Below are 25768 nucleotides of genomic sequence, written 5' to 3' on the forward strand. Positions count from 1 at the left end.
TGTAGCCTAGTTGAGTAGGCCGTTATTGTTAGGCCTATTTGTTTTGTTCTTTATGTTGTTATAAAGGCTGGCCTAAAGATGTGTTTCCTGTTCATGTTCCTTCCATTTTATGTTAAAATACATTAAGTTAGGCCTATCACTTGTCAGTGCAATTAAACTTTCAAATGTAGTTCTGCCTTCTTGCCTTTTTTAAAAAGATTTTCCTGTTAAAATACCATTGTGACAACCAACCCCATAGTGTGTGACAACCATCCCCGTGATGGGGTTGGTTGTCATAATGTATCAGAGTGTCTTTGATAGTTAATTGCCCGTGTTATAATGAGTTGGAAAATGAGAGGGATACACATTTCAAGCCAACACCTTAAGCTTCAATTTAATGTAGGAATGACTATTGAAAGATGTTTTGATTATGAGCAATCATCAAAACAGTAAAAAGTGTGACAAACAACCCCATTCTCCCCTATTGCTTATTTTCTTTTGTGCACTTTACCATGAGTTGATTATCCTCTTTCGTTAATAAAAGGTTAAACTTACTTTTTTTTTTGCAATAGTGATTTTTGCTTTTAGCGCGTCTGACACTAACTAGGCCCAACCTCAGCCTCTCAGCCGCTTTTGGTTCTTTGTAGTCGCTATACCCTGGAAAACTATTTCTCATTATCTCTATAAACTATTTATATCTCATTATTTCTCCTTTTTTCACTTATTTTTAAACTCACATCATATATACACATATTTCCACTAGACAACTTCCTCACCTATTCAAAGATGAATAAAAAACAATTGCAGATCTTCTAAAGATAACCCTGGCAAAACCTGCTCCTCAGTATAAAGTACTTGAGAGGAAAATAAAGTTTCATTACAGACATAGACAATGGATCACTTGATCATTTTTTCCTGACTAGCCTCTCGGGACTTCAACAAAAAACTTCCCCTGCATAAAAAAAATTTGGCTCATAAGACTATCCATGACTGTCATGAGTGTACCTGAAATAACTGGCTCCTTGCTGCTGCCCTTCCTCCTAACTGCAGTTGAAGTCTTTTCATCCTGGGATGTGTTTTCGTCTTGGTTCTTTTCAGTCTTTCTTCTCTTGGATCCGGTTTCCTTCTCTGCATCCTTTTCTTTCTTTGGAGTTTTGGTCACAGCTTCCTTTTTGATAGCCGTTCTCTTTGTGGTGCTTGCAGAGCGACTCTTGGTTACCTTGTGAAATAAAACAGGTTTTAAGAGTTTCATGTTTTAAGTTTGGTGTTGATTAAGAAAACAATGTGTTATACATACTTTTTTCTTGTTTGTATAATCGTGGTCGTCTTCTTTCTTTATTTTGTTTTTTGCCCTGGGTGATTTTGCATCTGTAGTGGAAGAAAAATGGCCACCAGTTTAGCTTAATGTTTCAGTTAATTTTTGATACATTTTATATAAAATGCTCGGTTCATATATTTGAAGTATTGCATACCTTTTGGCACCATGGGTCCTGGATCTCCCTGAAAATAGAAAAACAATATTAGAATCCAGTCCTGTGCCAGAGTCAAGGTACCATGAGCACAACTTCACGTAAAAAAGAAATCATCATAGAGCAGTAACCTCTCATCAATATCTTTATCCATTCCCTGGCTCATTCAACCACAGCTACTCTCCCTCTCCCACAATGAGGAGGGGAAGAAGGGCAAACTTTAGGTTTTACAAACCCCATCTACTTATTAATGACATTTTTGCTTCTAAAACTTTGTGCAAAGTGTTTGATTCACAATGTAAAACATTTTCAACATGACAAAAATGCACAAAAAAAATAAAAAAAGGATCAGTAATGTAGCAAAAATGAGACCAGAAGTGTCGCGAGACACAAATCACGGGTTGTGAGATGTTCTCCAGTATGTTTTTTTTTTTTAAGTTATCTAAAAATAGTACATTTTACCCATTATAGTAAAAAATAATGACAAAAATAGTAGCTGTATGAGCCATTTTACCTATGTTGTTTTTGTATTTTGTTTTGTTTCTTGCACAATCACCACAAGGAGCACTTCAAGTAAACGGACAGGTAAATGCTACAAAAGGGGCACAGGTGAAGTAGTGATCTTTGGGAACGGGAAGGGCACATGGTTTTTAGAGCTCGTCTTAGACCACACTGTTATCCTCATCACTCATATCACCTTCAAAGTAAGTTGTCTTTACCTGTTTATCATTTAGATCAATAAAGGGCAAGAAATAACGCAACAATAACCTCGGATTGGACATTGGATTCTTTTAGAAGCGCGTCAAACACACCTCACTCCCGCACCCAGACAGTGACTAAAATCAGGTCAGAATAGTCACTAAAGTAGCTAAACTTTAAATAAAACCTTGAAAATAGAAAATGTAATGAGTTTTCTGCATTTCTTTTTGTCAGATGACTCCTAAGTTTAGGGTTAGTGAACGGTTAATTATCAAAAGCATCAGTAGCAGTAGGTTAATTCATAACGGCACAGGAAACACAGCTACATGCTCGTATAGGTAGGGTCATTTTCTCCAGACCAGTCAAATGAAGCCACATTAAATCACATTAGAGGGGCAGTGGGGATCGCAAGTCATTGACACTTATATTTTGGGGGTCGCGGGCTGAAAAGTTTGGGAACCCCTGATCTAGAGCAACAAGAACCTAATATATCCCATAAATACAGGTTGTGTTGAACTCACTTTAAACCACATAGTTCTTCCATTGTGGTCCCGTATAGACGTCATTCCCTCCACGTAGTAACACTGCAGCCAGGCCTTGAAGTCAGAGTAGTCTTGCTTCTGGGGATCATAGCCCTTCCCTCCTGTTTCATAAAATGTATCAAAACATGACGTATTTGTTTCAGTTTTGTTTTATTACCTTTGAAGAGTGCTCCCGATAACTCAGAGTGAAAGCTAACCCTGAGTGAGTAAAAGCATGACCACCCACCCATGTTCACAACCTCCAGAGGCACTGTATGGCACAGTCTGAGCAGGTCACCTGTCTCCTCTTTCATCTTCCTCTGTTTAGCCCTGCCTGACTTCTGCTGCACAAAAATAGAGAGGCACTGTCACAACATGAAAAGCGGTGAAAGCATATATTCGCGTGATTTTAAAAAAAAATGTGCCCGTCTACCTTTTTGTCTGGGTTCTCATTTTTCACAAGCTTCTTGTTTTCAGAGAAATCCTCTGACTCAAGACCTTCCAGTACGGTCCGTGCTGACACAAAAGGTGGGATGTTCAACCTGAAAAAAATAAAAAAAATAATTAACAACTTTGGGAAGAAAGAAGGCTCCTTTGTTTTAGAAGTGGGTCTGAATCATGCCTCCCCACAGGAAGAAATACCTTGAAGTGAAAGGATGCTATTCTTTTCATATCAGAGGGAAGACGACCTTGACACCTATTATTTACTGTAGTGAAAACTATGCTGCCAGTGTTTCTAACCAACAGAGAGTTCAAGGGAAAGATACTGGGAGGGGACATCTGAAGAAAATACACACTGCCTCCTTTGAAAAGAAAGAATCTTAACAAATGATAACGGATACACTATTCCATCTTTGTCTGCACCTACACTGATACCAAAACTCGTTTTTTTACCCTAAAGTGTGGGCACTCTATGTTAAAGTAATCTAGTTGAAGAACTTTCATACATGACAACACAAAGCCATCGGTTGTTGTGTATAATGGTAATGGCAGTGGAGTCTGTGGCTTTGCATAACTGAGTGTTTGCACTGACTTATACAAAGACAGAGAAAAGAAGCTTTGCTATTTAGAGCTGGAACCACCAGATAATTAACTTATTTATTTATTATTTAAAAGGACCATGCATATTAATTAACACTTCTGTATATATGCCAGAGTTAGCCAAAAGGCTAGTTAACATCCGTATTCCCTTGACAGATGTTAAAAAGGCTCCCTAAAAAGATCAAGATTAAACAAAGATAAAATAGGGTAAAATAAGCTCAAAATAAGAAGGTAGAGGAGAAACCAAAACACAAACAAACAAACAAAAAAGAGAAGAAAAGAAAAGTACAAATAGCACCATACGATTAAAAATGACTAAAGCTACATAAGGACATAATATGACCGACTTTGAGAAAGTGTCCATGGACATAAAATACATGGAGCAAGACAATCAGGAAGCAGCAATGAGGAAATGTTAAAGAAGACACATGCAGACACAACAGGACAACATTTAACAGTGCTGTACACATTTGCATCAGGCAGTGACTACCAATCATTAAACTAGCTGCATGCAATTCAAATGAGGCAACGTATAGACTGAGCAACAGATGCACACAATGAATAGACAAAACAAGCAAGCAACAGTAAGTTAAAAAACACAGGACAAATTCTAACGCCATACAGGGGGAGATGTGTTTAGTGCTTACAGATTTGGTTGCTTATGAGCTGCTGCTTCAAATGAAAACTAAATGAGCGGTATGTGTTGAGCTCTCTGATAGAAGTTGGTATGTTGTTCCATTCAACTGAACATGACCATGCAGTTATCTTGCTTATTCATAAATAATTCAATCATTTTAATTAAAAGTATTCCAATCAAAACTGGTGCTGGGTTCCCAAACCTGAACGTGTTGATATTTTCCCGTTATTTAATTCTAACTTGATAAATTTGGGGTTTAGACAGATGTGATTTGAAATGTTTTTCAACAGAGAAAAAGTCATTTTACAACATCTTGAGCAATCCATGAAACGGTAAAAGCAACAGATGAATCTATTATTTAAGTAGTTGTGAGTTGTCAGGACACCCAGTCCAAAAAAGTAAAAGTCAGTATTCCTGCATCACTTATAAGTATTGTTGGGATAGGTCTGATGTTTGTACGTTTCTCACCTGAAAAGGATTTCAGCTCTCAGGTAGTTCCCGATACCGTTGAAGTACTTCTGATTAAGCAGAGCTTCACAGATGGGTCTGTCGAAGGCGGGGTTAGACAAGTGTGACACCACGTTCTCCCTGTAAAAAATAATAAACTGGTCAGTGTGACCGGTGTAATTAAGTTATGACAGGTGACACTCTAAGCATTACTAACCTGAAGCTGTTGTACTCAAACATGATACAGGGCCCTCTGCTAGGCTGCCACGCCCCATTGGACTGCCAGCTGCCAAACCTGCGTACATCCACAAAGCTCAGCACTCTGCAGGGCTTCTCTTGGGTATAAAAACGCAGGTGGGAGTGTTTGGGCAGATCGTCCTCTGAGGTGAAGCGGAAGAAACCTGACATCCCAAAGCGAAAGACAACATCCATCGGCTGGTCGGCGTGCCCTGCCTTCCCTTTCTTCTTTGGTTCATCACTCTTTATGGGTGTCAGCGTGAGCTTCACTTCCTTCCCTCTGGAAGCGGCTGTGATGCGGTAGGAGTCACTGGTGAAGGGCACATCAGGACTCTTGCTGACTTCAGATTTTTGGACCGATCCAGTAAACACCACTCCCTCGCACATTTTATTCACGTACAGGCTGGCCAAATGGAGCTCTGGTCCCTCGGGCATTTTGTTGGAACAAATTGAAGCGGTGCTGAAAATGCAGAGAATGAAGATTAGACAGCAAAATGGTACATCCAGCTGTATAAGGATGCTGAGGATGCAAGGTTATCTGAAAGGGTTATTATTGAATAACTTTTATATAAGGCGCTTGATTCCTCACTATTTGTATGCTTTATTACAGAGAAAAATCAGTTCCTATACCTTGCGTTCTTGCACTACTCTTGTTTTATCTGTTCCTCAAGTAAGGACTGAATTTGGAAAAAGAGCTTTCAGCTTTGCTGCCCCCATGGCATGGAATGCTCTACAGACTAAACTAAAACTCTCTGAACTTATTACACTTGGAGCCTTTCGTTCTATACTGAGGGACAGACAGCGTCAGAGCACTGAACAGTGCCTGTGTTTTAAACCTTAAATTAGTGTTTGTTGTTTTGTTACAGCCTCCACACCTCTTATTCCTATTGTAAAACACTATGCATCCATAAATTGTACGTTTTAACTTGTACTGTCATTTTCTTGTTACTGTTTTTTATGACATGTGCTGCTGACCTATGGGCCAGGTCACCCTTGTGAAAGAGATCCTGATCTCAATGGGTTTTTATCTGGTTAAATAAAGGTTAATAATATGATGTGTACTTTTACTGACTTCTGTATATTTCCATTTAGTAGCTGTTACTTTCAAGGCAAACTGACCCATATGCCTTAAAAAGGGCTTTTTAATTCTGTTCTGTTCTGAGTGTTGTGGATGTGTTGAGTGACTCCTGTGTTTTCCAAAAGAGAGTACGTGTGAAGCATGCACATTTATGAGGGGCCGTACAAGCCATAATTCATTCTGGCTCTCTCACACACATACATTCTACTTTCACATGCATATATTTTCACTCTCATACACATATATTCTCCTTTCACATCCATATATTTTCACTCACACACACATATATTCTCCTTTCACAGACATATATTTTCACTCTCACACACACATATATTCTCCTTTCACAGACATATATTTTCACTCTCACACACACATATATTCTCCTTTCACAGACATATATTTTCACTCTCACACACACATATTCTCCTTTCACAGACATATATTTTCACTCTCACACACATATATTCTCCTTTCACATGCATATATTCTCCTTTCACATACATATATATTCACTCTCACACACATATATTCTCCTTTCACACACAAATATTTTCACTCTCATATTTATATATTTATCACATACATAATATATGTATGTAAGAAGAAAATGTATGTATGTGTCTGAAAGAATGTAGCTATGTGAGAGAAGAATGTATGCATGTGTGAGAGAGAATGTAGCTATGTGAGAGGAGAATGTATGTGTGTGTGAGAGAGAGTATAGTTGAAACGGAAGTAGTATAGTGGAAACGGAAGGCAGCTCATTTGTCGCGCTGTGATTGGCCGAGAGAAGCTCTAGCAGGGTCATTTCAGGTCAAAATCAGCATGGAAGGAGGAGAGGAGAGGCAAACACTGCAGCAGGCAATAGGGGTTTTAAGGAACATTTTAACATTCCCCGAAACCATAGCATCCCTCTCCTCTTCCGTCGAGCGGCAGAGGACATCTGCACCGACCGCCAGCCACAGTACGACGGAAAGTGAGCTGCGTCAACTGTTCAGGCCGAGCAGCTCCCGAGTTGCCAACCCTGCAGCGGTCGCAACACAAGGCCAACAGTCTCTGCGATACCAGACGCAGCAGCATTTTGGGAACTGGAGCTCCCGCTCAAAGAAAAGGTAAGAACAACGTTTTTAACTGTGAGCTGTCAATCTACTAGAGTTATCCTAGCTAAATGTACGTTTGCTAATTTAGCAACACGCTTCAGTCAATGCTGTAACGTGAGCGTTAGCCTAACATAGTTGTGCTAGTGTTCATGTCCGTACCGTTTAGAAATTAATGAATTATTCAAATGACAAACACCAGAGGTGAGGCGTTTTTATAAAGGGGTCACTATCTCTGCTTTCACATTTCAAGCGTTTTGCTCTTCGCTCACCGCCAGGTAGGGTGCAGAGGCAAACCGCTTCACTCCGCTCCACATCACCCAAAACGAACATAAACAGCTAACGCTAAGCTAACTTTAGCTTTGATTTAGCTCAATTCGAAAACTGTATGCCTAACGTTAATCACAAACCTGTTAACCCCATCGGACTGCTGCCATTTCGTTATGCGGTACGTTTCCTCGCGAAATCGTGACGGTTTTTTTTTAGGTTGTGTTTGTGTAATGTGTCATTTGCATATTTATGAGAACAGAACTTCTGTTTAATGTACCATAGACTGAAACTACAGACCATTGTCACATTGTTCAGACCTAAGTGTTATTGTATTTCATTGCAGGACAGCCTTTTCTGTTTTCTAATTCTGCGTTCATGTTAATCTATCAGCTTTTTAATTTGAATGTATCAAATGATTTGATGTACTTTTCTTTAAAAATGTTAAAGGGCATGAATGATAAAATGAATGGCTGCCAACTTTTTAAAAGAGCGGTGATAGGATTCTAAAAAAAAAACCATCCTAAATTGTGCCATGTTTTTTGGTGTTGATTATGTCTCATGTTTTTGTAGGGCCAAAACACATTTTCATGATACTTTCAACAAAGACGTCATCCTTCTTCCAAGGCCATCAAGCAATGTCGTCGTCAAGCATCGCAAAAAGCAACGGCTGCATGAACAGGGACATATACTGAATGGATTTGAATTCCAGAAATCTTGGGACCAGAGGACTGTCACTGAACAAATAAGGGATGCCTTTGGAGAAAAACTCTCTGCTGATGTGAGGTAAGGACTTTTATGTTATTATATCAAGGCTAAACTACTAAATGAAAAAAAGGTCATTTTTGTCCTTTCAAGTGGAGAAATTTACATAAAATTATATCATGTATGCAACAGACCAAACCTAAACTATTTAGGAAACCTAAATTTATTGTTTAACTGCTGGTTTTCTGCTTTGTCTATCTTCAAAGAGGAAAACAGACTGTCAGTGCATCAGTTTTAATGTGTCTTGTGCATTTTTGTTTTTTAACCTTTTGCATTTATACCCACTGTTTTTCAGCCTAGAGTTTCTGATGGCATGTGGCAACAGATTAATTTTGCCCAAACTGCGTGCTGGACAGGAGCTGGATGCAAATCTCATACATAAAGTATATAAATCTAAAGCCCTGTACATCAGACCATCAAAGCCAGTTATGGTATGTTATGTCACATTTGAATTGACCTGCAGAGAATTGTGATAATAATAATAACAACCCATAATTGGTGCATAACATGCATACATAACATGCATACATGAAAACACTTTTGAACATCAAAACACCCACGAAACTATAAGAATTTGATCAAATCCGTCTGATAACAACGCGAAAAGGGAAGTGGCTGGCGGAAGTCACCTCTTCTTCTTCTGTGCTTTTTGGGCAGATTGCAATAACTTCTAGTGCATACCGCCACCTACTGTACAGGTAGAACAGCATCCAGTTTACATTAATCTGTTAAGATAAAATATAATGGCTCTATTTGTGACATTTTATTTTCTGTTAAAGATGATAAAAGAAGTAACAGTTACGATTTCTGGAGAGTTAATTACCTTAAAACAAGACACAAAATGTGAATCACATTTGCATATTTTTTTGTTTAGGTTAGAGTTGTGATAAAACAGTCTGTCCTCATGCACTGTTCGTGTGATATGATACGGAAAGTAATGCAGTGGAATCCGTATGAAACTGACGTAATTGTGGAGGCGGTCTTCAAGGCAACAACAACAGTGTAGTATAAGAAGCCTGGAGGTCCACATTAGGAGGCGGGACTTCTACCGGGGCTTCCTGGCCATGCCCTTTCCCTAACCCTAAACCCCCTAGTTTTGTTGCCTAAACCACTGGTAGAAGACGTAGAAATATTGTACGAAAAAAGTGTGCATAAGTTTTCGTATGATATGAAACAAACAATAGTATGAAGCTACGTTGAATAAATACATATGAAATTACAATGGAAAAAAATCAAATCATTAATGGTATTCAATTTTATGTTATACATTGTCACAACCTCCACAACCTTACATGACATAATCAAAATATTTTCAGTTTTTTTATTGTGAAAACAACCCCCAAAGAATTTCAAGTTTCATGTTCTGTCATCTATTATTCCATTACTTTTCCTAATGTTTTAGATTTTTGCCGTGGTATCGTTTCAGTATCTGTATCAAAATATTTAGGCTGGTATCATATCGAAGTCAAAATTTTGGTATCATGACAACACTATAATCACGGTGTTGATGGTATTTTCCAGGTACTGTTTTGTTTAAAGTTGAACTTCAGCTTATCTGATTTTTTTAAATGTCGTTCCCAGGCTGATCTTTCAGGCTACAGCAGTGAGGAGAATTGTGAGGTAAACCCTGCTTCAGCGAGGCAGCTGCGCTCCTCATCTCTAACACAAGATATATACTCACGTGTCTCTTCAGAGAGCTTCAACGATGTTACAACAGCCTCCCCACCAAACTGCACTCCTGAGGTTGAAACTTATCCCTCGTCACTCATCCCTCATCACAGCAGCTCACCCAACTACAGCAGCACTTCAACCAGTTCTTATCAGTTGCCATCATGCTCACTAAGAAGCTGCCCTACCGAAAGTCAGCCTTCTACCGCATCATATGGAGGAACAACCTCGGATGAGCCAAATCTGGTGCTGACTTCTGTGTTACCCTCTAGCTCGACACAGCATCAGTCAGCAAACTATGACAACTACCTTTCGGTTGTGGCTGCACTGTCTGACATGTCTTCTGATGAGGAGGACTTGAATCAGGCTATACTAGCAAGCCTGCAGAGTGAAAGGTTGGTAAAATGCAAATGTTTTACGGTACCCAACTGTTTTGTTGTAATTGCTGACTTTTTTTTATCTAGTTAGAATCTTCTCATTTTGATTGGTTGAAAGCCATTCAGCGCATCCACAACATCTTTTAATATCAACTGCCAAAAATCCTCCAGCCTGAAAAAACAAATTTACATTAGAACATTTAGAGCATATACTAAAATAAGGATGCAGTATCAAACTTAATTATCCTAAAAAAAAAAAAGAAATTGTGGGGTTCATATTAACCATGTCAAACACAAGGGAATAACCAAGTAATAAACCTCAACCGACCTCTCACATATGCTAATATAATGTGTTTATTGGCCCTTTACAGTACTGGTATGTATATGTTGTATAAAAAGTTAAAGGATAAGGCTGGCAATTTTCTATATTTTTATTATTTAAAAAGAAATGTTATGCAGAGCCAAACCGACAACAAATAACTACTTACACGTACTGTCTACAAAGACTTATAACAGTAATACCATTATTACTCTCAGCAGACAGGTTACTTGAATGGCAAATGCCACTGAGCATGCTTGGGAACGCAGTTTATAGAACTTTGCTAGCTTATCTGCTCCATATCACAACCTATTGACTTTTACTGTACCAAATTCTTACTAATATACTTGTACGTGACAATCATTTACTGAATTTAAAATACTCGGTGATCATGAACAACACACACCCTGCCACACTATCAGAATCAGAAAGATCTTTATTGCCAAGTAGGTTTTCACATACAAGGAATTTACTCTGGTGTTTTTGGTGCAGACACTAAGGTGTGTTCTCTAACTTATATTTATCATGTTTGTTTCAGAAGGACCACAGCATGTTTTGTGCCAGAGAGGGATATTTTGCAAGACCTCGCAACTAAAATAAACCATCACAAGAAATGCAAGTTTAACATTAACCGAGCCACAGTCCTGGATGGAGCCATCAGAGGTTTTAAACGAGGGACATACGATCCATGTCACACCATTTCTGTCAGGTTTTCTGATGACATGGGAGTTCCTGAAGAGGCTGTCGACTTGGGTGGACCAAGAAGAGAATTTTTAAGACTTCTAATGGAAGCCTTGCCCCAATCTCCAATGTTCGAGGGAGAAGAAGGCAAAATGAACTTGGCCTTTAACAGTACTGGTATGTATTGATTGTAATCTCATATCATTGAGGTGCTGAACTCCAGAAATCATTTATTGCATCTTTATCACTATATTTTATCTGATGGTAAAGGTATTTGTCAAGTCTTTGTACTCATGTTCGAAACTCATGTCAAATATATAACTTTTTTTTCTCTAGCCATGAGAGAGGACCGGTACTTCATTGCAGGCAGGGCCATCGCAGTAAGCCTTGTACATGGCGGACCTCCCGCAGGCTTTCTGTCCCCAACTCTCTTCTCTTGCCTTGTTGATGGCCCAGAACGTGCTAATCCAGTTTTGAAAGATGTTGCGGATAGTGACCTGCTCGAAAAAATTAAAAGGGTACATTTCCCCCTCAGTTTTAGAATATGTTGTGGTGTTTGCATGTCTGCTTCTACCCTGGTGACAAGTGTAGAGAGGAAGACTTTTGATTACAGCACTTTAAATTCACTTTGCTAAAGTTTAATTTCATGTATCTATTGGAAGGTCACAGAGTGTAAATCATTTGAAGATCTGCTCGCAACAACAGAGCCACTTCAGGAGTACCTGTCCAATGCTGGCTGCCTAAGGCCGCTGCGGAGGTTGGAAGACAGGAATATGCTTGTAGATGACATCCTGATGTTCCAAGTGATACACAGAGTGCGTGGTCCTTTTGAGAGGTACACACACACCTCCTAATAGGGGGTCGCAGTTTTGTAACTCAGACAGCTCCTGTGCTTCACAGGTGTTCTATAGGCAGCGTCTAATGTCTCTGCATCCCTTCGGCTGTCAGGTTAATAGTGTATGCTAACAGTGCAACAGTGCTAACATCAGCAACAGTGGGTCAGGACGGCTTACGGATAACGTGGGTCTTCAGGGTTTGCACAATCTTGTGGAGTCCATGCCAGCTCCAGTGTATACCGTCATTAAAGCAAAAGGGGAACGCACCAAATACTAAAGATATTTTGAAAATCATATACATTTTTCAAATACTTAACTTTCCACTCAAATGATTAAGCTGATATCATTAGTAATGAAGAAAATAGCATTACATTTGAAACAAATCGAAAATTGAAGTATCTTGGCTAGTGGTCTCAGACTTTTGGAACCCACTGTATATACAGTACACTATATATATCAAAACACTAAAAACTAATTGTGATTTTTACTCAGATTTCGGGATGGACTGAGAACACTTGGTGTGCTGGACAAAATCCAAGCTCACCCGGAGAGTTTTCGCCCCCTTCTATGCTGGTCTCCTACAATCCTCACTGCTGACTTGGTTGACAGCCTTTTCACCATCCGCCTATCTCCAGTTGGCAGCAATAGAAGGCGTGCGGAAGAAGTTGTTGTTCCATACTGGAGAGACTACCTAACAGATGCAGAAGGTTAGTGTAAAAGTGTTTTAAGCGTGTCTTGTATGAACTGAAATATCTTCTCACTTGAAATTAGTACTGCATTACATCTTGTCATGGTATATCAGTTAAAAAACACTTTAGCCCGAGTGCCCCCGGTACCGAGGGCAGAGCACTAAATCCTATACAAGGCATGGTAAACATGAAGCTACATAGTCATGCTGCATACCCACTTAATGGAAAAATTGTTGGCTAAAAACACATAAAAACGTTGTTACCCTAAAAACACACAATTCCGGCAAGGAACTAAATGAGCAGGTCTTGAAACACAGTAACTGTGCAAGAGCATTAAAACGCTGTTTATAGGTAATCCAATGTGTCTGCTTAGTTTTGAGTCGATCATGGCCATTTTCTATTCATTTTCATAGCAGGGAGTCTCTCCCTGAGCTTTTAAGGGGAGCTTTTAAGCTTCACATTGATGTGCTGTTCATCCGTGGACTATTAAAGTATATTCTATTCTATTCTATTATTTAATATATTATTCCTAAAATAGTTACATTTAGATGAAATACTACCTTAAGTGATCTATAAGAGAAATTGAATGAGTTTAACAGTTGCCTGAGAATTTATAATGGCACAGATGATTTTAAAATGTACCAAATTTGAGATTGTTTAAGTAGAAAGTAAAACCTCTCTAATTTTGCTCTGCTTCACTTTTAACCATCAATCTTGGCACAGGTTATGTAATGCTTATAGGTTTATATGGTTTTCTGGAGGTTGTAGACTGCAATGCATTTATCAATGACAAATTCACTCTAAAAGTGTACTTTTTTCTTCAGGCGAAAATTAAGTCTTTCCTTTAAGACACAGTAACATATAACTTATACTAATTCTTACACCTCTGGAGGACATATTACACGTGTTAACTTTATTTTGATATCATGTTTATTCAAATAGACCTTATAGTTGCAGAGATATCCTCTATTATTTGGCACATGTCATGTTCAAGCAGGAATCAGAGCCAGAGGCCTAGTTTTGAAAAGGTAAAAGTAGTGTTGGTGCAGTCTTTTTGTTTGTTTGTTTTGTTTTTAAACTAATTTCTGATGTATTTGTTTTTCTCTACATCAGAGGAAACGCAGAAGTTGGGGACAATTCTCGCTTTTGCCACTGGGGCCAACACTGTTCCACCAATTGGCTTCTCTCCACAACCTTCGATTGAATTCTTCACCAAGACACAGGAACCACTTCTAAACTGCCAATTGCAAACACCTGCATCAATTGTTTGAAGTTACCACTGCACACCTCTTACAAAGACTTTCAGGAAAACATGGACTTTGCATTGGGCAATACCCATGGTTTCGGCATGGCATAATTTGCGGGCAGGCCTCCCTCTCAGTATTGTAGGTCATGTTTGCAAAGTTAAATGTGAGTCAGAACTCAAATAACCCCAAAACAGGTCGTGTCACGTGGTTTTGGTATGGATTTCATTCCACAGTGTTTTGTTTGAAAAATATATACTTGTTGCTTCTTTGTTAAAACAAAAAGGTGCAAATGTCTTATTAAGTACTGTTCAGATTATCAGAGAGTTCATTGAAGGAAAAAAACAAGTTTAATGTGGATGTTAATGTGGAGTAAGCTTAAAATGGGTTTGGATCTTAGCTCTTCATTTTAGCCAGGATCAGGTTGCCAGTAATCTTGAGACCAAACTGTAATTACTGTAGCTTGTTGTCATTGATAATTTCCTTGTTTTAATTTCTACAATGTTGTTCACCACTCTACCTGCTTTTGATCAGCAGTATTTATGTAACTGATATCTCTTATGTCAGGCCAAAATGTCAATGTTGCGTAAACTAAATGTCACTGAGATTATTACCATTGAATATGCTGAGCATAGTGATGCGCTACACTTTTGTAGTCCTTGTGTGAAAAGGTTCTAACACTTGTAAAATGACCAGGTGATTAAGATCTTCTGAAATGTCAGATATAATTAAGTCTCAAGTTTGTTTTGTTTTTTATAAAAATGTCAAATTGTTACTGTTTTAACATGCAATACTTGAAAAGTGTATTTTTCCAGTGAGTCAATGAATGTGAAATAATTTTTTGCCATTGTCCTCTTCTGCTGTCTGTTGTGCAGCTTTTGTGTTGATTCTCATGTTCCTTCTGTCTTCAATGTTGACAGATTCCGCAGATGCAGTATTAATGTTGATGTTAGTTTTCAACAAAGAACACCATGTCAAAATAAAATTGTGGTTTCACACATCACAAAGATTGGCAGTGTCTCCTTTATTCAGCTTTGTGTTACACAACTACAGTAAGTAAATATCCTGTGTGGACCTTTTCACGTTGATGTGAATGAGCTCTTAGTCTATTTTCAAATAATAAATCTCTGTTCAGTGTGCTTTTGTTTTATTTTTTTCTTTATCTCTTCATTGAATGATTTTAAGAATACCTCTCTTCAATGAATTGCACAAGGTTGCAAAACAAATCTATACCATGATTTCCATCATCTTCAAATGGATCAAAAGTCTGCTGTAGTGTATCCATTGTTGTGTCACTGATGGTAATGTTAATTGATGGAACAACAACAACATTATTTGTCTGTAACTCTGAGAGTGGCCTATTGTCATCAATCCCAAAGCCACTGTCTATGTCACATATACCATTCATACCTGGGTTATGGATCCCTGCATTGTTAACTATGCCCCTTTGCCACAGCTGAAGGGGGGTTTGCCCCCCCTGTGTTGAAAGACCATGGTTATTCCACTGGTTCTGAAATTCAGTTGCAGCCCTTTGAATTCGTGGCAATAAATATAATGAAGACAAAATAAATGGAGCTCATTAAGTGAATCTAATACATCATGCTCTTCCATAAAGTTGAAAAGATTAACAAAATGAAACGACACTACTCGATTAACCTCTGCCCATAATCTCTCAATTCTTTGATTGTGTACTGACCTGCCAGTAATAACACTACCTCTGTTCAATCCTCTCCTGTAAAGCATGAAGCGGGCAACACCAGTGTTTTCCAGTCCATGATCACATCTCACCCTGGACGGTAATCCAAAGTTCTGTACACCAGCAATGAATAGTGACAAAACACTAGAGGCTCTGTTGTTGTCTAGACAAGCAAGGTAGATGATGGTTCGACTGAAACCATCAACACAGCCGTGGAACACCATCCTCCATCTCACAAGTTTGTGGTTTCCGTCGATATGCCTAAGAGAAATTGAAATCAGAGTAATTTATGTGACAAAATTATAACAAGGCCGTGGTTTTACATCAATCATTTAACACTCAAATAAATAACTTTTAACTGTCTGAACCCCAAGCCGTTTCAGGACATTTTTTGCTCCTGTTACATTTACTCACTGTGGCCGTGTTCTATTGCAATATGTCCTGCACCTCTTTGAAAACAGCATACTAATCATGGCTAGAAGTAGGGAGCACTCAAAAATGTCTTATGTGCAGTATAACACACTAAAATGCTATAAATCATGAAAAAAAGCAAAATCGCAAGTTGAATTTCCTTGGTATTGTATTTTACAAAATTGGAAAAAGATGGGATCAATACAACATTTTTCCAAGTGCCCACAGGTGTTACCAATATGGGAAAATATATATTCAATTCATATTAAACTAATTAAATGAGACATGTAGAATAAAGTCATTTTGATAAAATTTTATTATTTTAAGCTTAGATTCAGTTACCTTTCCTCACAGAAGCATTTGTCAGACATGATTACTTCAAGGACCATCGGAAAAATGAAGAATTGACAATCGCTTCTGTTTTTACAGCTGTATATGCTTTATATGATAAATGGTGTATTTTTGGCGATTTTTTAAAGAAAACATGTTTTTCACTCCCACCGACCAGATTCGGAGTTCTGACAGTTAATAATGAGCTCTTTATTTTTTGATAGTCCATTTTGCTGTTCACTTAAAATGCAGGCTTATACTTGTAATCAAGTGTTATTCAAATAAAGAATTTAAGTACTTCCTCCATCACACCCAACTGGATTGTAAGAAACTGTCTACATAGTTTGTGCTACTTATTTACCCATAGTTGTTCTGTTGAGAATTTACTCACCATAATTGATTGGAGGTTGGAACACTGTAAATTCGTCGACGTATTGCATGGCGTCTTCTGAAGGACCTTCCAATAGGGTCGACTTCTTGCAGACTCTGTCTAACACGCCACCTTTGAATGCGTAGCCCACGTGACCTCAAGCTCCCATGCACATATCGTTTCTCCTGCATTTCTGGTAGACTGAAGAATTTCACCAACAAGTCTGTTCAGGTTGTCATTTGATAGTGTTGCATATGCTAGTGGCTCAACACCAAGCCGCTGTCTGTGCCTGTAGAGAGTCCGACAGCTTACCCCTAAGCATGTTGCAATGCATTGCCAGTTCATTCCAAGGGATACTAAATGAGAGATTTGCTCTTCTGAATGCTGTATTGAGGTCTGCCTTGATGTCCAGTTGTGACAGGTGGAGGCAACAGGATAGAACTGTTCTCAGAACTGGTTCTTTGCCTGGTTTCATAAGCAGTCAACAAAGAATTAAGACAGCCATACAAGGACTCTAATGTATTGACGGCTTCTCTATTTCTTGAATCTTCCACAAATCTTGAGATTGACAGAAATCCAGATATGGTTCGAATGTGATCACGAAGTTCTCCATACAGCCTCTCATGAACAAAAGAATCGGTAGCTTCTCTTGCATTTGCTCCATACATTGTAAGACATTGTTGAAAAAAATTCTATTGTCATTTTCATTGCTACTTACTCCCAAAAGAAAAACTGCACTAAATGAGAAAACAGGATGACTTTGGATAGCATCATTGTAGAGTTTTGCTATTTACCATCAGGGATGAGCTGAGCAAAGCTTGCACATGTGCAGTATTTCCTGGTTTGAGAGCAACTTCCTGCCTAAGGAGGAACTTCCTGTGTCAGTCAAAGCAATGGATACCAAAAAAGATGAGACAATATAAAATACATGTGTGTGAGAGTGAAATAAGCCTATATGTATGTGAAAGAAGAATGTATGCATGTGAAAGGAGAATATATGTCTGTGAAAGGAGAATGTATGCATGTGAAAGGAGAATGTATGCATGTGAAAGGAGAATGTATGTCTGTGAAAGGAGAATGTATGCATATGAAAGGAGAATGTATGCATGTGAAAGGAGAATGTATGTCTGTGAAAGGAGAATGTATGCATATGAAAGGAGAATGTATGCATATGAAAGGAGAATGTATGCATGTGAAAGGAGAATATATGTCTGTGAAAGGAGAATGTATGCATATGAAAGGAGAATGTATGCATGTGAAAGGAGAATATATGTCTGTGAAGGAGAATGTATGCATATGAAAGGAGAATGTATGCATGTGAAAGGAGAATATATGTCTGTGAAAGGAGAATGTATGCATGTGAAAGGAGAATGTATGCATATGAAAGGAGAATGTATGCATGTGAAAGGAGAATATATGTCTGTGAAAGGAGAATGTATGCATGTGAAAGGAGAATATATGTGTGTGTGAGAGTGAAAATATATGTCTGTGAAAGGAGAATATATGTGTGTGAGTGAAAATATATGGATGTGAAAGGAGAATATAGGTGTGTGTGAGAGTGAAAATATATGTCTGTGAAAGGAGAATATATGCATGTGAAAGGAGAATGTATGTGTGTGAGAGAGCCAGAATGAATTATGGCTTGTACGGCCCTCATACACATTTGAAAAATACACACTCACTCACAAACCAAGACCAAACAACACAATGCAAATCAGTGCTTTGTCATCAAAACATCCTGCCACAGAGTTCAGTACAAGACTGCTTCTAAACACACGTGTCCTAGGCATTTTGTTAGTCTAGTTGTAACCTAATATTGTATTTCTCCTTTGCATAGGATATTGCAAGGGCTGACTAAAGACACTGGAAAAGAGCCTGCTGAATAACCTCTGAACTTAAATTATTTTGTTTGAGTTTAGGTTTCCATTTGACTGCATGGAGGGACTTACCAGAACCCGGAAACAGACCTCACTGCAGATAGACCAGCCGCTTCCTGCGAAGTTTGTTAGGGTCCCTTCTCTTTGCTTTCTGCAAGGCTGCCACGATGGGCAGGTATGGTTTGGGTTTTATAACATGCATGTTACCAAACAACTTGTGTAACATTACCGGGGGGCATCCATTCATTCATAAATCTCGCGAGATCTAACTGTTTCACGCGCTCGAAATATAATAAGTAATAAGCTCTAAGTATATATCTTATCAACGAGATATTTCGAGGTTTTCCCAGAAATGCTAAATACAATGCAGCTTCCCAGGCAAAAACACTACAGAAACCGTATACGTAAGCTAGATACATTACATAGGTGGACCAGGCGGTCAGGCCCAATGCATGCTGGGATATGTAGGCGATAAAGAAAAACGGTCACGTGATGTCAACATTACCTTTATCAACATTTTATTTTATTATTCATACCCATAAGAAGTTCAGACACTTATTCTAAAACTTGATTCAAATATTAGAAAAATGAGAATTATTTTACAATATTGTACAAAAATGGTCCTTTCATGTTCATGTTTCTTGCTTCAGTGACAAACCACTCAGTCTGGAAATGTTTCAACTTGTGTGGTAACAAAAATATCATCCAGTCCAAATGGAAATGAGCCATTCACATGACTTTTGACTGTTTTGATACAAAGTATTTTGCTGTAAAAGATGTAAGTATGGCACTTTGGCAGCCTATCAGGTCATTTCTGTCCGTAGTGGTCTCACTCGTCCCTCTTTATTGTAGCGCATTCATCATTGCCTGGGCTTGTTTGAGCTCTGTAAAAAAAAAAAAGAAGAAAAAAGCAATCACTGCATTTATGTGACCTGAAGAAATGTTTGAAATGGAAGTTCCTCTGAGATGTTTGTTGAAGGGCCAAGATTAGGAACTAACCTGCAAGCAGGACTCTGAACTTGTCAGCAGAACAGAGACAACGGTCGTCTCTGTGGAGCCTGACTCTGCTCCTTGTGCCTGCAGTTTAAGCTGAATCATTGGTGCATTCACCTCCTTCATTCACTGGAGCTCAGGGTGTAGTCCACACGCCAGGACACAGCCTCCAGACGCCCCACTAAAAGTGAATTACACAGCAGATAAGCCCCCCTAAATCAGTGTTTAGTCAGCAGTTATAATTGCCTACCTCTTGAAAAGGGCAAGACAGAGAGAAATACTTACATCTCAGGCTTGTCTCCTTAGCTTGTCTTGCAGTGCAGAGTGTTTGTCTTCATAGGATTTACAGAGCCCTGTTGTGTGTTCTATAAAAAAAAGATGTGTGAGGTTAATCATCACTTCAATGTGTTCTAAAAAGATGTAAACCTATATACAGTTACCTAAATGATGCATTCACAGACAAATATGATATAACATCTGGAAAATAAATAATACAAAATTGGAATAGAGACAATTGTGCATCCGATTCTATTTATACACTAAATGACAATGCACCAGACCACTTCCATCACCTGGCATCATTGTTCCAGCAGTCACACTGCGCACTTACTGAGTCCCCTTCAAGTTCAAACAGAGTGCAAGGTTTTTTCTTACTTAGGTTACATAAACAACAATAAAACAATGCAGTAGGCTACAATGACAAAACAATAGGCTTTGGTTTGTTTGGGACCTATGTATGTTTCTGATCTTAGGTAATTCTTCAGGTCATGGGTCATTCTTTGGTCCTACATTCTGAGATTCTGCAACACAGTTGTCATTTGCATACCAAAAATGGGCAGTGAGCTCCAGTGGACTTACCTTTAGGCAGACCGAGCTGCTGCAGCTCACTGGACAGAGATTCACTGTCAACATCATGCTTGGCTGCACTGGACAAAATGAAGCTGAGCACTGCCACGCTAGCTTTGATGTCTCCACTCTCTGTAGGAGAGATTAACGTCATGAATACATGTCATAAAACAAGAAATATGATGCTGATATGGTTATTAGTTTTACTTTGGACTATAGCACATTTCTGCTTTCATTAAATATATTTCAATGCAGGACCTTTATTTGCAATTAGTATTTCTACAACTTAGTGTTATGCAGTCATTACTTTGGCTAGTACCAGTGAGAGGGACATGGTCTATGGGAAAGGCAGTCCACAGCCATCTGAACTAGCCCTTACAGCTCCTGTCTTCAGGACAGAGGGAAAGAGTCCCATGTGTGTGAAAAAGTTTATGAAAAATCATTTGTGCCTGTTGTCATAAAATGTCTTAATCAATGAGGACTTTATAAAGTAACCTCATTCTTCACATGACACTTTATGTAAGGGATAATCTATGGTTAGCAGGTTATTTTGGGAAAAAGAATCCTGGCAGGGTGAGACAAGACACCGACGCAAAGCTGAAGGGGTTCTTTTCCCATAACACCTGCTAACCATACATTAGCCCGTTTATTTACCCGGCCACCAACCTAAAATACAAACACATTATCAAAAACATTGATTCAAACATTATTTTATTGATTTAAAATGATTTATGTTTCCAGTTTTTAAATAATAATCTCAGTGATTCCATGCCAGTTTGTGTTCAATGGTGATGGATTCTTATTTGCCTGTTAAATGTGACGAAACTCTTTCCTGTGGATTGTTTTGACATGACGTGGGATCAGTTTGACTCTGGTGTTGCTCATGTTAGTGAAAGTTAATAACCGCTGTCAAGGGTTATCAAGCTTCTTACACAACCAGAAGATCAGTAAGGATGCCGGGTAATAAGTAAGGGACACATTTAATACATGTCTGCCTTTACACATAAAAAATAGACAACAAAGTATTTCTTGACCATCTACTATATTCTAACTTACCAAACTTTGCATCTGCAGTAAGCTTTGAAACCTTGTCATACTGGAGAAAAAAAAGACAGCACAGGTGAGGGTTGTGTAAATACTGTAGATAATACAAGAAGTCATTATGTAGAAATATACTCAACACTTACATCTATGCCTTCCCCAGCAAGTCCTTCAGAACTTGAACACGAGGAGTTCATTTTCACACTTGACTGTTGCATTAGTGAGGCAGAAAAAAAACATATTAGACTGGCATCAAAATAAAACATGCATCATTAGTAGGGTTGCCAACTGTCCCGTATTAGCCGGGACATCCTGTATATGGGCTAAATTGGTTTTCTTTCATACGGGACCTCAATTGTTCCGTATATTGACTATTAACTCTTGTAAATACAGCAGACTGCACTCTACAGATCCTAGATCAGATAAAACAGCAGTGGATCATGTGGCAATCACACCTGCAAAAAAAGTGTGGAGAGGATTTTCTCTCTGATGGCAATTAAATGGTCAGACTCAAGAAACCGATGCAGCACAGAGCTGATCAGAAATGAACTTCAAATATCTATAAACTGAGACTTGTCATGTAAGGGCTTCTCTCTGGCTGTGCAAAAGGACAAAAGACTGCTTGAGTCAGTCAAGAGCAGCAAAAAGTATCCATGGGAAAAGTACATTTGGTGAGTCATACTCCTATTTGTGATGGAATTTAGCAACAAACTGGACACTGGACACAGAAGACTCAGGAGACTCTGACGGCTTACGTTGAAATAGTGTATGTAGAACTTGATCAAGGAGAAATAACATAACAGTACACAGGCAGGAGAGTGCAGTGCAATGCCAGTCAGTTCTGCCAGACAAAACCCTTGGCATGGTATTGATTCCCCCGAAGACGACACTAAAGTTAGATAACCATGTTTGGACAATAGGAACACAACAAGTGGAAAGAAGACCTGTGCTCTCGTTCTGGAGACAGTAATGTCTGCCACAACACATAGATGAAGACAGGAGCAGAGGGAGAGACCTTGATTACTACACTGACACTATCTAGCCCATCACAGATGACATAGGAATGAAGTTACTCTAAACTTGACACTTAGACTGAAAGAATACAGTAGATAAACATTCTTACATACAAATATATAAGATTATGAAAATTCCACAATACTCTTTTGCATTTAATTTTTCTTTTGCCTGTTTTTGATGTAAAGAGCCAAATTGTGGTTTCTTTGAGGTTCAGTCATATGAGGTTACATAATGATACAGTAAGGATTAAAGGGAATATACACACTTTCTGCATTTCCAGTTGAATCAGAATCAGAATCAGAATATATGCTGAATTCACACATCATGCTCACACCACCATGGCACCGTGCACCTGTCCCTTATGTAGTAGTGAGAAAGTTGGCAACCCTACTCAGTAGTGAATGTGTTAGACCACAATATACTCACTATCTTTGCTAATGTGCTGATTTCGGCAAGTACCCAGTCTGGGCAGTCCAGATCCCCACAGAAACGGAACCGCTTTAAAGGAAAGACATCACAAACACAGTTCGTATCTGTTCCACTGTGACAATCATAAAACCTTTAGTTATTGGCATTATCTATCCATCTAAACCATCATTACAAGCTCCTGGTTAGCTTAACCTGCTAGATACCTAAAAGCCGAACTACACTTCGACACTGTTTAATTATATACAGAAAAACACGTTTATTCAGCATGCGATTATAATGTCATGTTAGTAAAACAAGGCATCAAATCAAGCAAACTAGGGATGAGGAATAAATATTTTGAAAGTGTTTACCATGGCTGTGTGTCAGCTGAGTCCATAGACTGGATCATGAGGTTGAGGCTGCAGTACAGGGAACAGGAAGTATTCTGCTTCTCCGCCTCTGATTGGAACATGGGAGAAAGGGGCGTTCCTTCTGTCCCTGCGTAAAATAACGTGGTCCTATGGAGAAATTAACGTTTGTCCAGGTATCAGGGGGAAAATCGTTTACTGTTCAATACAATATTTGTACACTCATTGTATGATATGAGGCTTGACTGTGTAATATCACTATGGTGCATGCGTAATGTGGGCAGAGTTAGAGTTGGACTCAGCTAACAGCAAGCCAAGATTGATCTCTGGTTCAGCCAATAGCATGCCGACATTAAGCTGCTGCGCCTCAGTGAGGAGTACTTGAAATCTGGTCCTGATGTTGCTTGTCATCTTCCTGTGTTTGCCTAATGAACAGGTTAAAACACGAGCCTTCTTTGAAGTGTTTTTCATCTGAAAACTAAACCACATAAAAAGTTCCCATATTTTTACATCTCATATAAGCCTCTTGATGCTGTTTTTCACTCTGCACTGAGATTTATTACTGGTGATCATGGCAATACTCATCACTGCGTCCTGTACAATAAGGTGGGATGGTCTTCTCTGACTGAAAGGCATGATTTACATTCATAGCTGTTTATTTATAAAGTGCTTTTTGGGATGCTACTGTAATATACTTATCTTCTATGTTAGTTTGGTCCTCTGGAGCAAATCACACCAGATCTACTAATTGGCTCACTCTCCAGGTTCCCAGAGTTAATTCAGAGCTGGGAAAATCTGCCTTTGGCTTTTTTGCACCATCTGCATGGAACTCCCTTCAAAGCACTTTAAAAAATGAATGCATTTGTTTCTTTTAGTCATTTTAAATCATTAGTTTTAAACTTTTTAACCTCTGATTGCACCTGTATTAACTGACTTTGTGTTAACATTACTTCTCAATGACTCTAACATTACTTTTTAGTTGTTGTCTGTTTTTAATTGATTATCATTATTTTAAGGTTTTATCTTTTATTTGCTTGTCATGCATTTTAATGTTTCTTTTATATGCTTGACTTCATTGTAAATGAAGGCTTCGCTCTCAATGATATTCGAGTTTAAATAAAGATAACTATTATTTTGTGAGAATTGCTTGGAGACATGGCTTTAATTTACAATATTTTTTAAAAGTCAGCTGCAGAAAAACTGTTTTGGGGTTAAGGATCTCAGCTGTCAACTTAGCAACATTGATTTGTTTGTCTGGTCATGTCACTGGGAGAAAAATTGCTTATCATGGCAAGAAAGAATTTCTACACTCTGAAGAAATGTCCTATTAATAAAGAGCTGAACAACAAATGTGTAAGAGAAAGGGCCAGATGAGCACAGACAGTGGCGGTTCTGGGGAGGGGCCAACAGGGGCAAGTGCCCCTGTAAAACTGAACCTGGACCCCCCTGTGCCCCCCCCTCCACACCTAAATAATATTATACAATAAAAAAAGCTTCTGTATCGTGCCGATGTTACAGGCGGAACACATGCTTGTGGCACTTGGTTCCAGTCCCTTAGAGCGCTAAGGGACTCATGTTGAGTGTAAACAGCCAAACAGCTGCTGTCAGTCTGCATTTTGATATAGTACACAGTAGTATATATGTCTAGTATATAGGGATGCACTGATGTTTTGCCAGTTTGTTCTCAGCTGGTCCTCGTCAGGATTGAATGTGTCCCTCTGACAAAACCCTTGGCCCCAGCCTGCCCCCCCTAGTAAAATTTGTCTAGAACCGCCACTGAACAAAGAGAGGCTGTCTGCTGATTGTATTCTGTTTGTTGCTTAAATGGCTTAGCAAGCTCCAAAATAGTGCATCCCAAGTTTGCAGGACAATTTCTCCTTTGTCCATGCATGTGCTAATCTCCGTTTGCTAACATCCTGTGTATCAGAACATCATGTGCTGCAGACAACTTGAACAAGAGCACACTTTATCTTATAATTATTGCTAATAATCTTAGAAAAATAATCATTAAACATTTAAAAAACAGGCCTAGGTGTGAAACCCTAAATTGCACCTGAAAGAGTGAGAGGGGCAATCTTCTGATATCATGTCATCATAATGCGTCGTACAATTCAAGTCAGATTCATTTAGATTTTGAAAAGCTTCTGTAAAATGGTCTCTGCAACATGCAAAGCAGCTAAGTAAAAACTTAGCACAAAAGCTATCAAAAGCATGCTTCACATGTAACTTGACACCAAATTTTTTTCTATATATTGTTTGGAAAATCATCTCGAGGAAATGTTAGTGGATAGGAAATATATTAGTCACACTGGAAACATAGATCAGATGAGTCAGAAGATCCAATAACAGAGTCTGGTTTCTAA

The 25768-nt window shown here is 38.7% G+C and overlaps 3 protein-coding genes across 7 annotated transcripts in view; 1 reads left to right on the forward strand and 2 right to left on the reverse strand.

Moving 5' to 3' along the window:
• The window catches only part of neil1 (nei-like DNA glycosylase 1), a 21053-nt gene extending 1917 nt beyond the window's left edge, over positions 1-19136 (reverse strand). The window contains exons 1-9 of one of the 2 annotated variants that reach the window (XM_034685779.1): positions 18805-19136; positions 5011-5490; positions 4815-4934; positions 3102-3210; positions 2916-3009; positions 2669-2790; positions 1452-1479; positions 1277-1347; positions 985-1198 (exon numbers count right to left, since the gene is read on the reverse strand). In XM_034685779.1, the coding sequence (XP_034541670.1) occupies positions 985-1198; positions 1277-1347; positions 1452-1479; positions 2669-2790; positions 2916-3009; positions 3102-3210; positions 4815-4934; positions 5011-5465 (1213 nt within the window). In that variant the 5' untranslated portion in view covers positions 5466-5490; positions 18805-19136. Of the gene's footprint in view, positions 1-984; positions 1199-1276; positions 1348-1451; positions 1480-2668; positions 2791-2915; positions 3013-3101; positions 3211-4814; positions 4935-5010; positions 5491-18804 lie in introns of both variants that reach the window. The other variant, XM_034685778.1, reaches the window with a different exon arrangement.
• Positions 6779-15055, forward strand: LOC117814439 (G2/M phase-specific E3 ubiquitin-protein ligase-like). 4 transcript variants are annotated; one of them, XM_034685774.1, is made up of 9 exons: positions 6781-7217; positions 8043-8255; positions 8530-8665; positions 9816-10297; positions 11140-11456; positions 11616-11797; positions 11942-12114; positions 12608-12822; positions 13918-15055. In XM_034685774.1, exons 1-9 carry the CDS (start codon positions 6931-6933, stop codon positions 14073-14075), a joined length of 2163 nt encoding a protein of 720 aa, XP_034541665.1. In that variant the 5' UTR covers positions 6781-6930; the 3' UTR covers positions 14076-15055. The 4 variants fall into 4 exon arrangements, with proteins under 4 accessions (XP_034541667.1, XP_034541665.1, XP_034541666.1 ...); XM_034685775.1 differs by having other exon boundaries at positions 8097-8255; positions 11137-11456; XM_034685773.1 differs by having other exon boundaries at positions 6783-7217; positions 11137-11456.
• Positions 19137-19233: 97 nt separating the features above from the next.
• Positions 19234-23540, reverse strand: commd4 (COMM domain containing 4). The gene is given in 11 exon segments (XM_034685780.1): positions 19234-19616; positions 19732-19761; positions 19764-19850; positions 19853-19906; positions 20011-20031; positions 20034-20090; positions 20584-20703; positions 21628-21667; positions 21759-21821; positions 23056-23127; positions 23409-23540. Coding segments are annotated over 11 exon segments (588 nt in total). The 5' UTR covers positions 23412-23540; the 3' UTR covers positions 19234-19575.
• Positions 23541-25768: the final 2228 nt, after the last annotated feature.

The sequence above is a fragment of the Notolabrus celidotus genome, chromosome 6, assembly GCF_009762535.1.
Source record: "Notolabrus celidotus isolate fNotCel1 chromosome 6, fNotCel1.pri, whole genome shotgun sequence".
In the NCBI taxonomy this organism is placed as follows: Eukaryota; Metazoa; Chordata; class Actinopteri; order Labriformes; family Labridae; genus Notolabrus; species Notolabrus celidotus.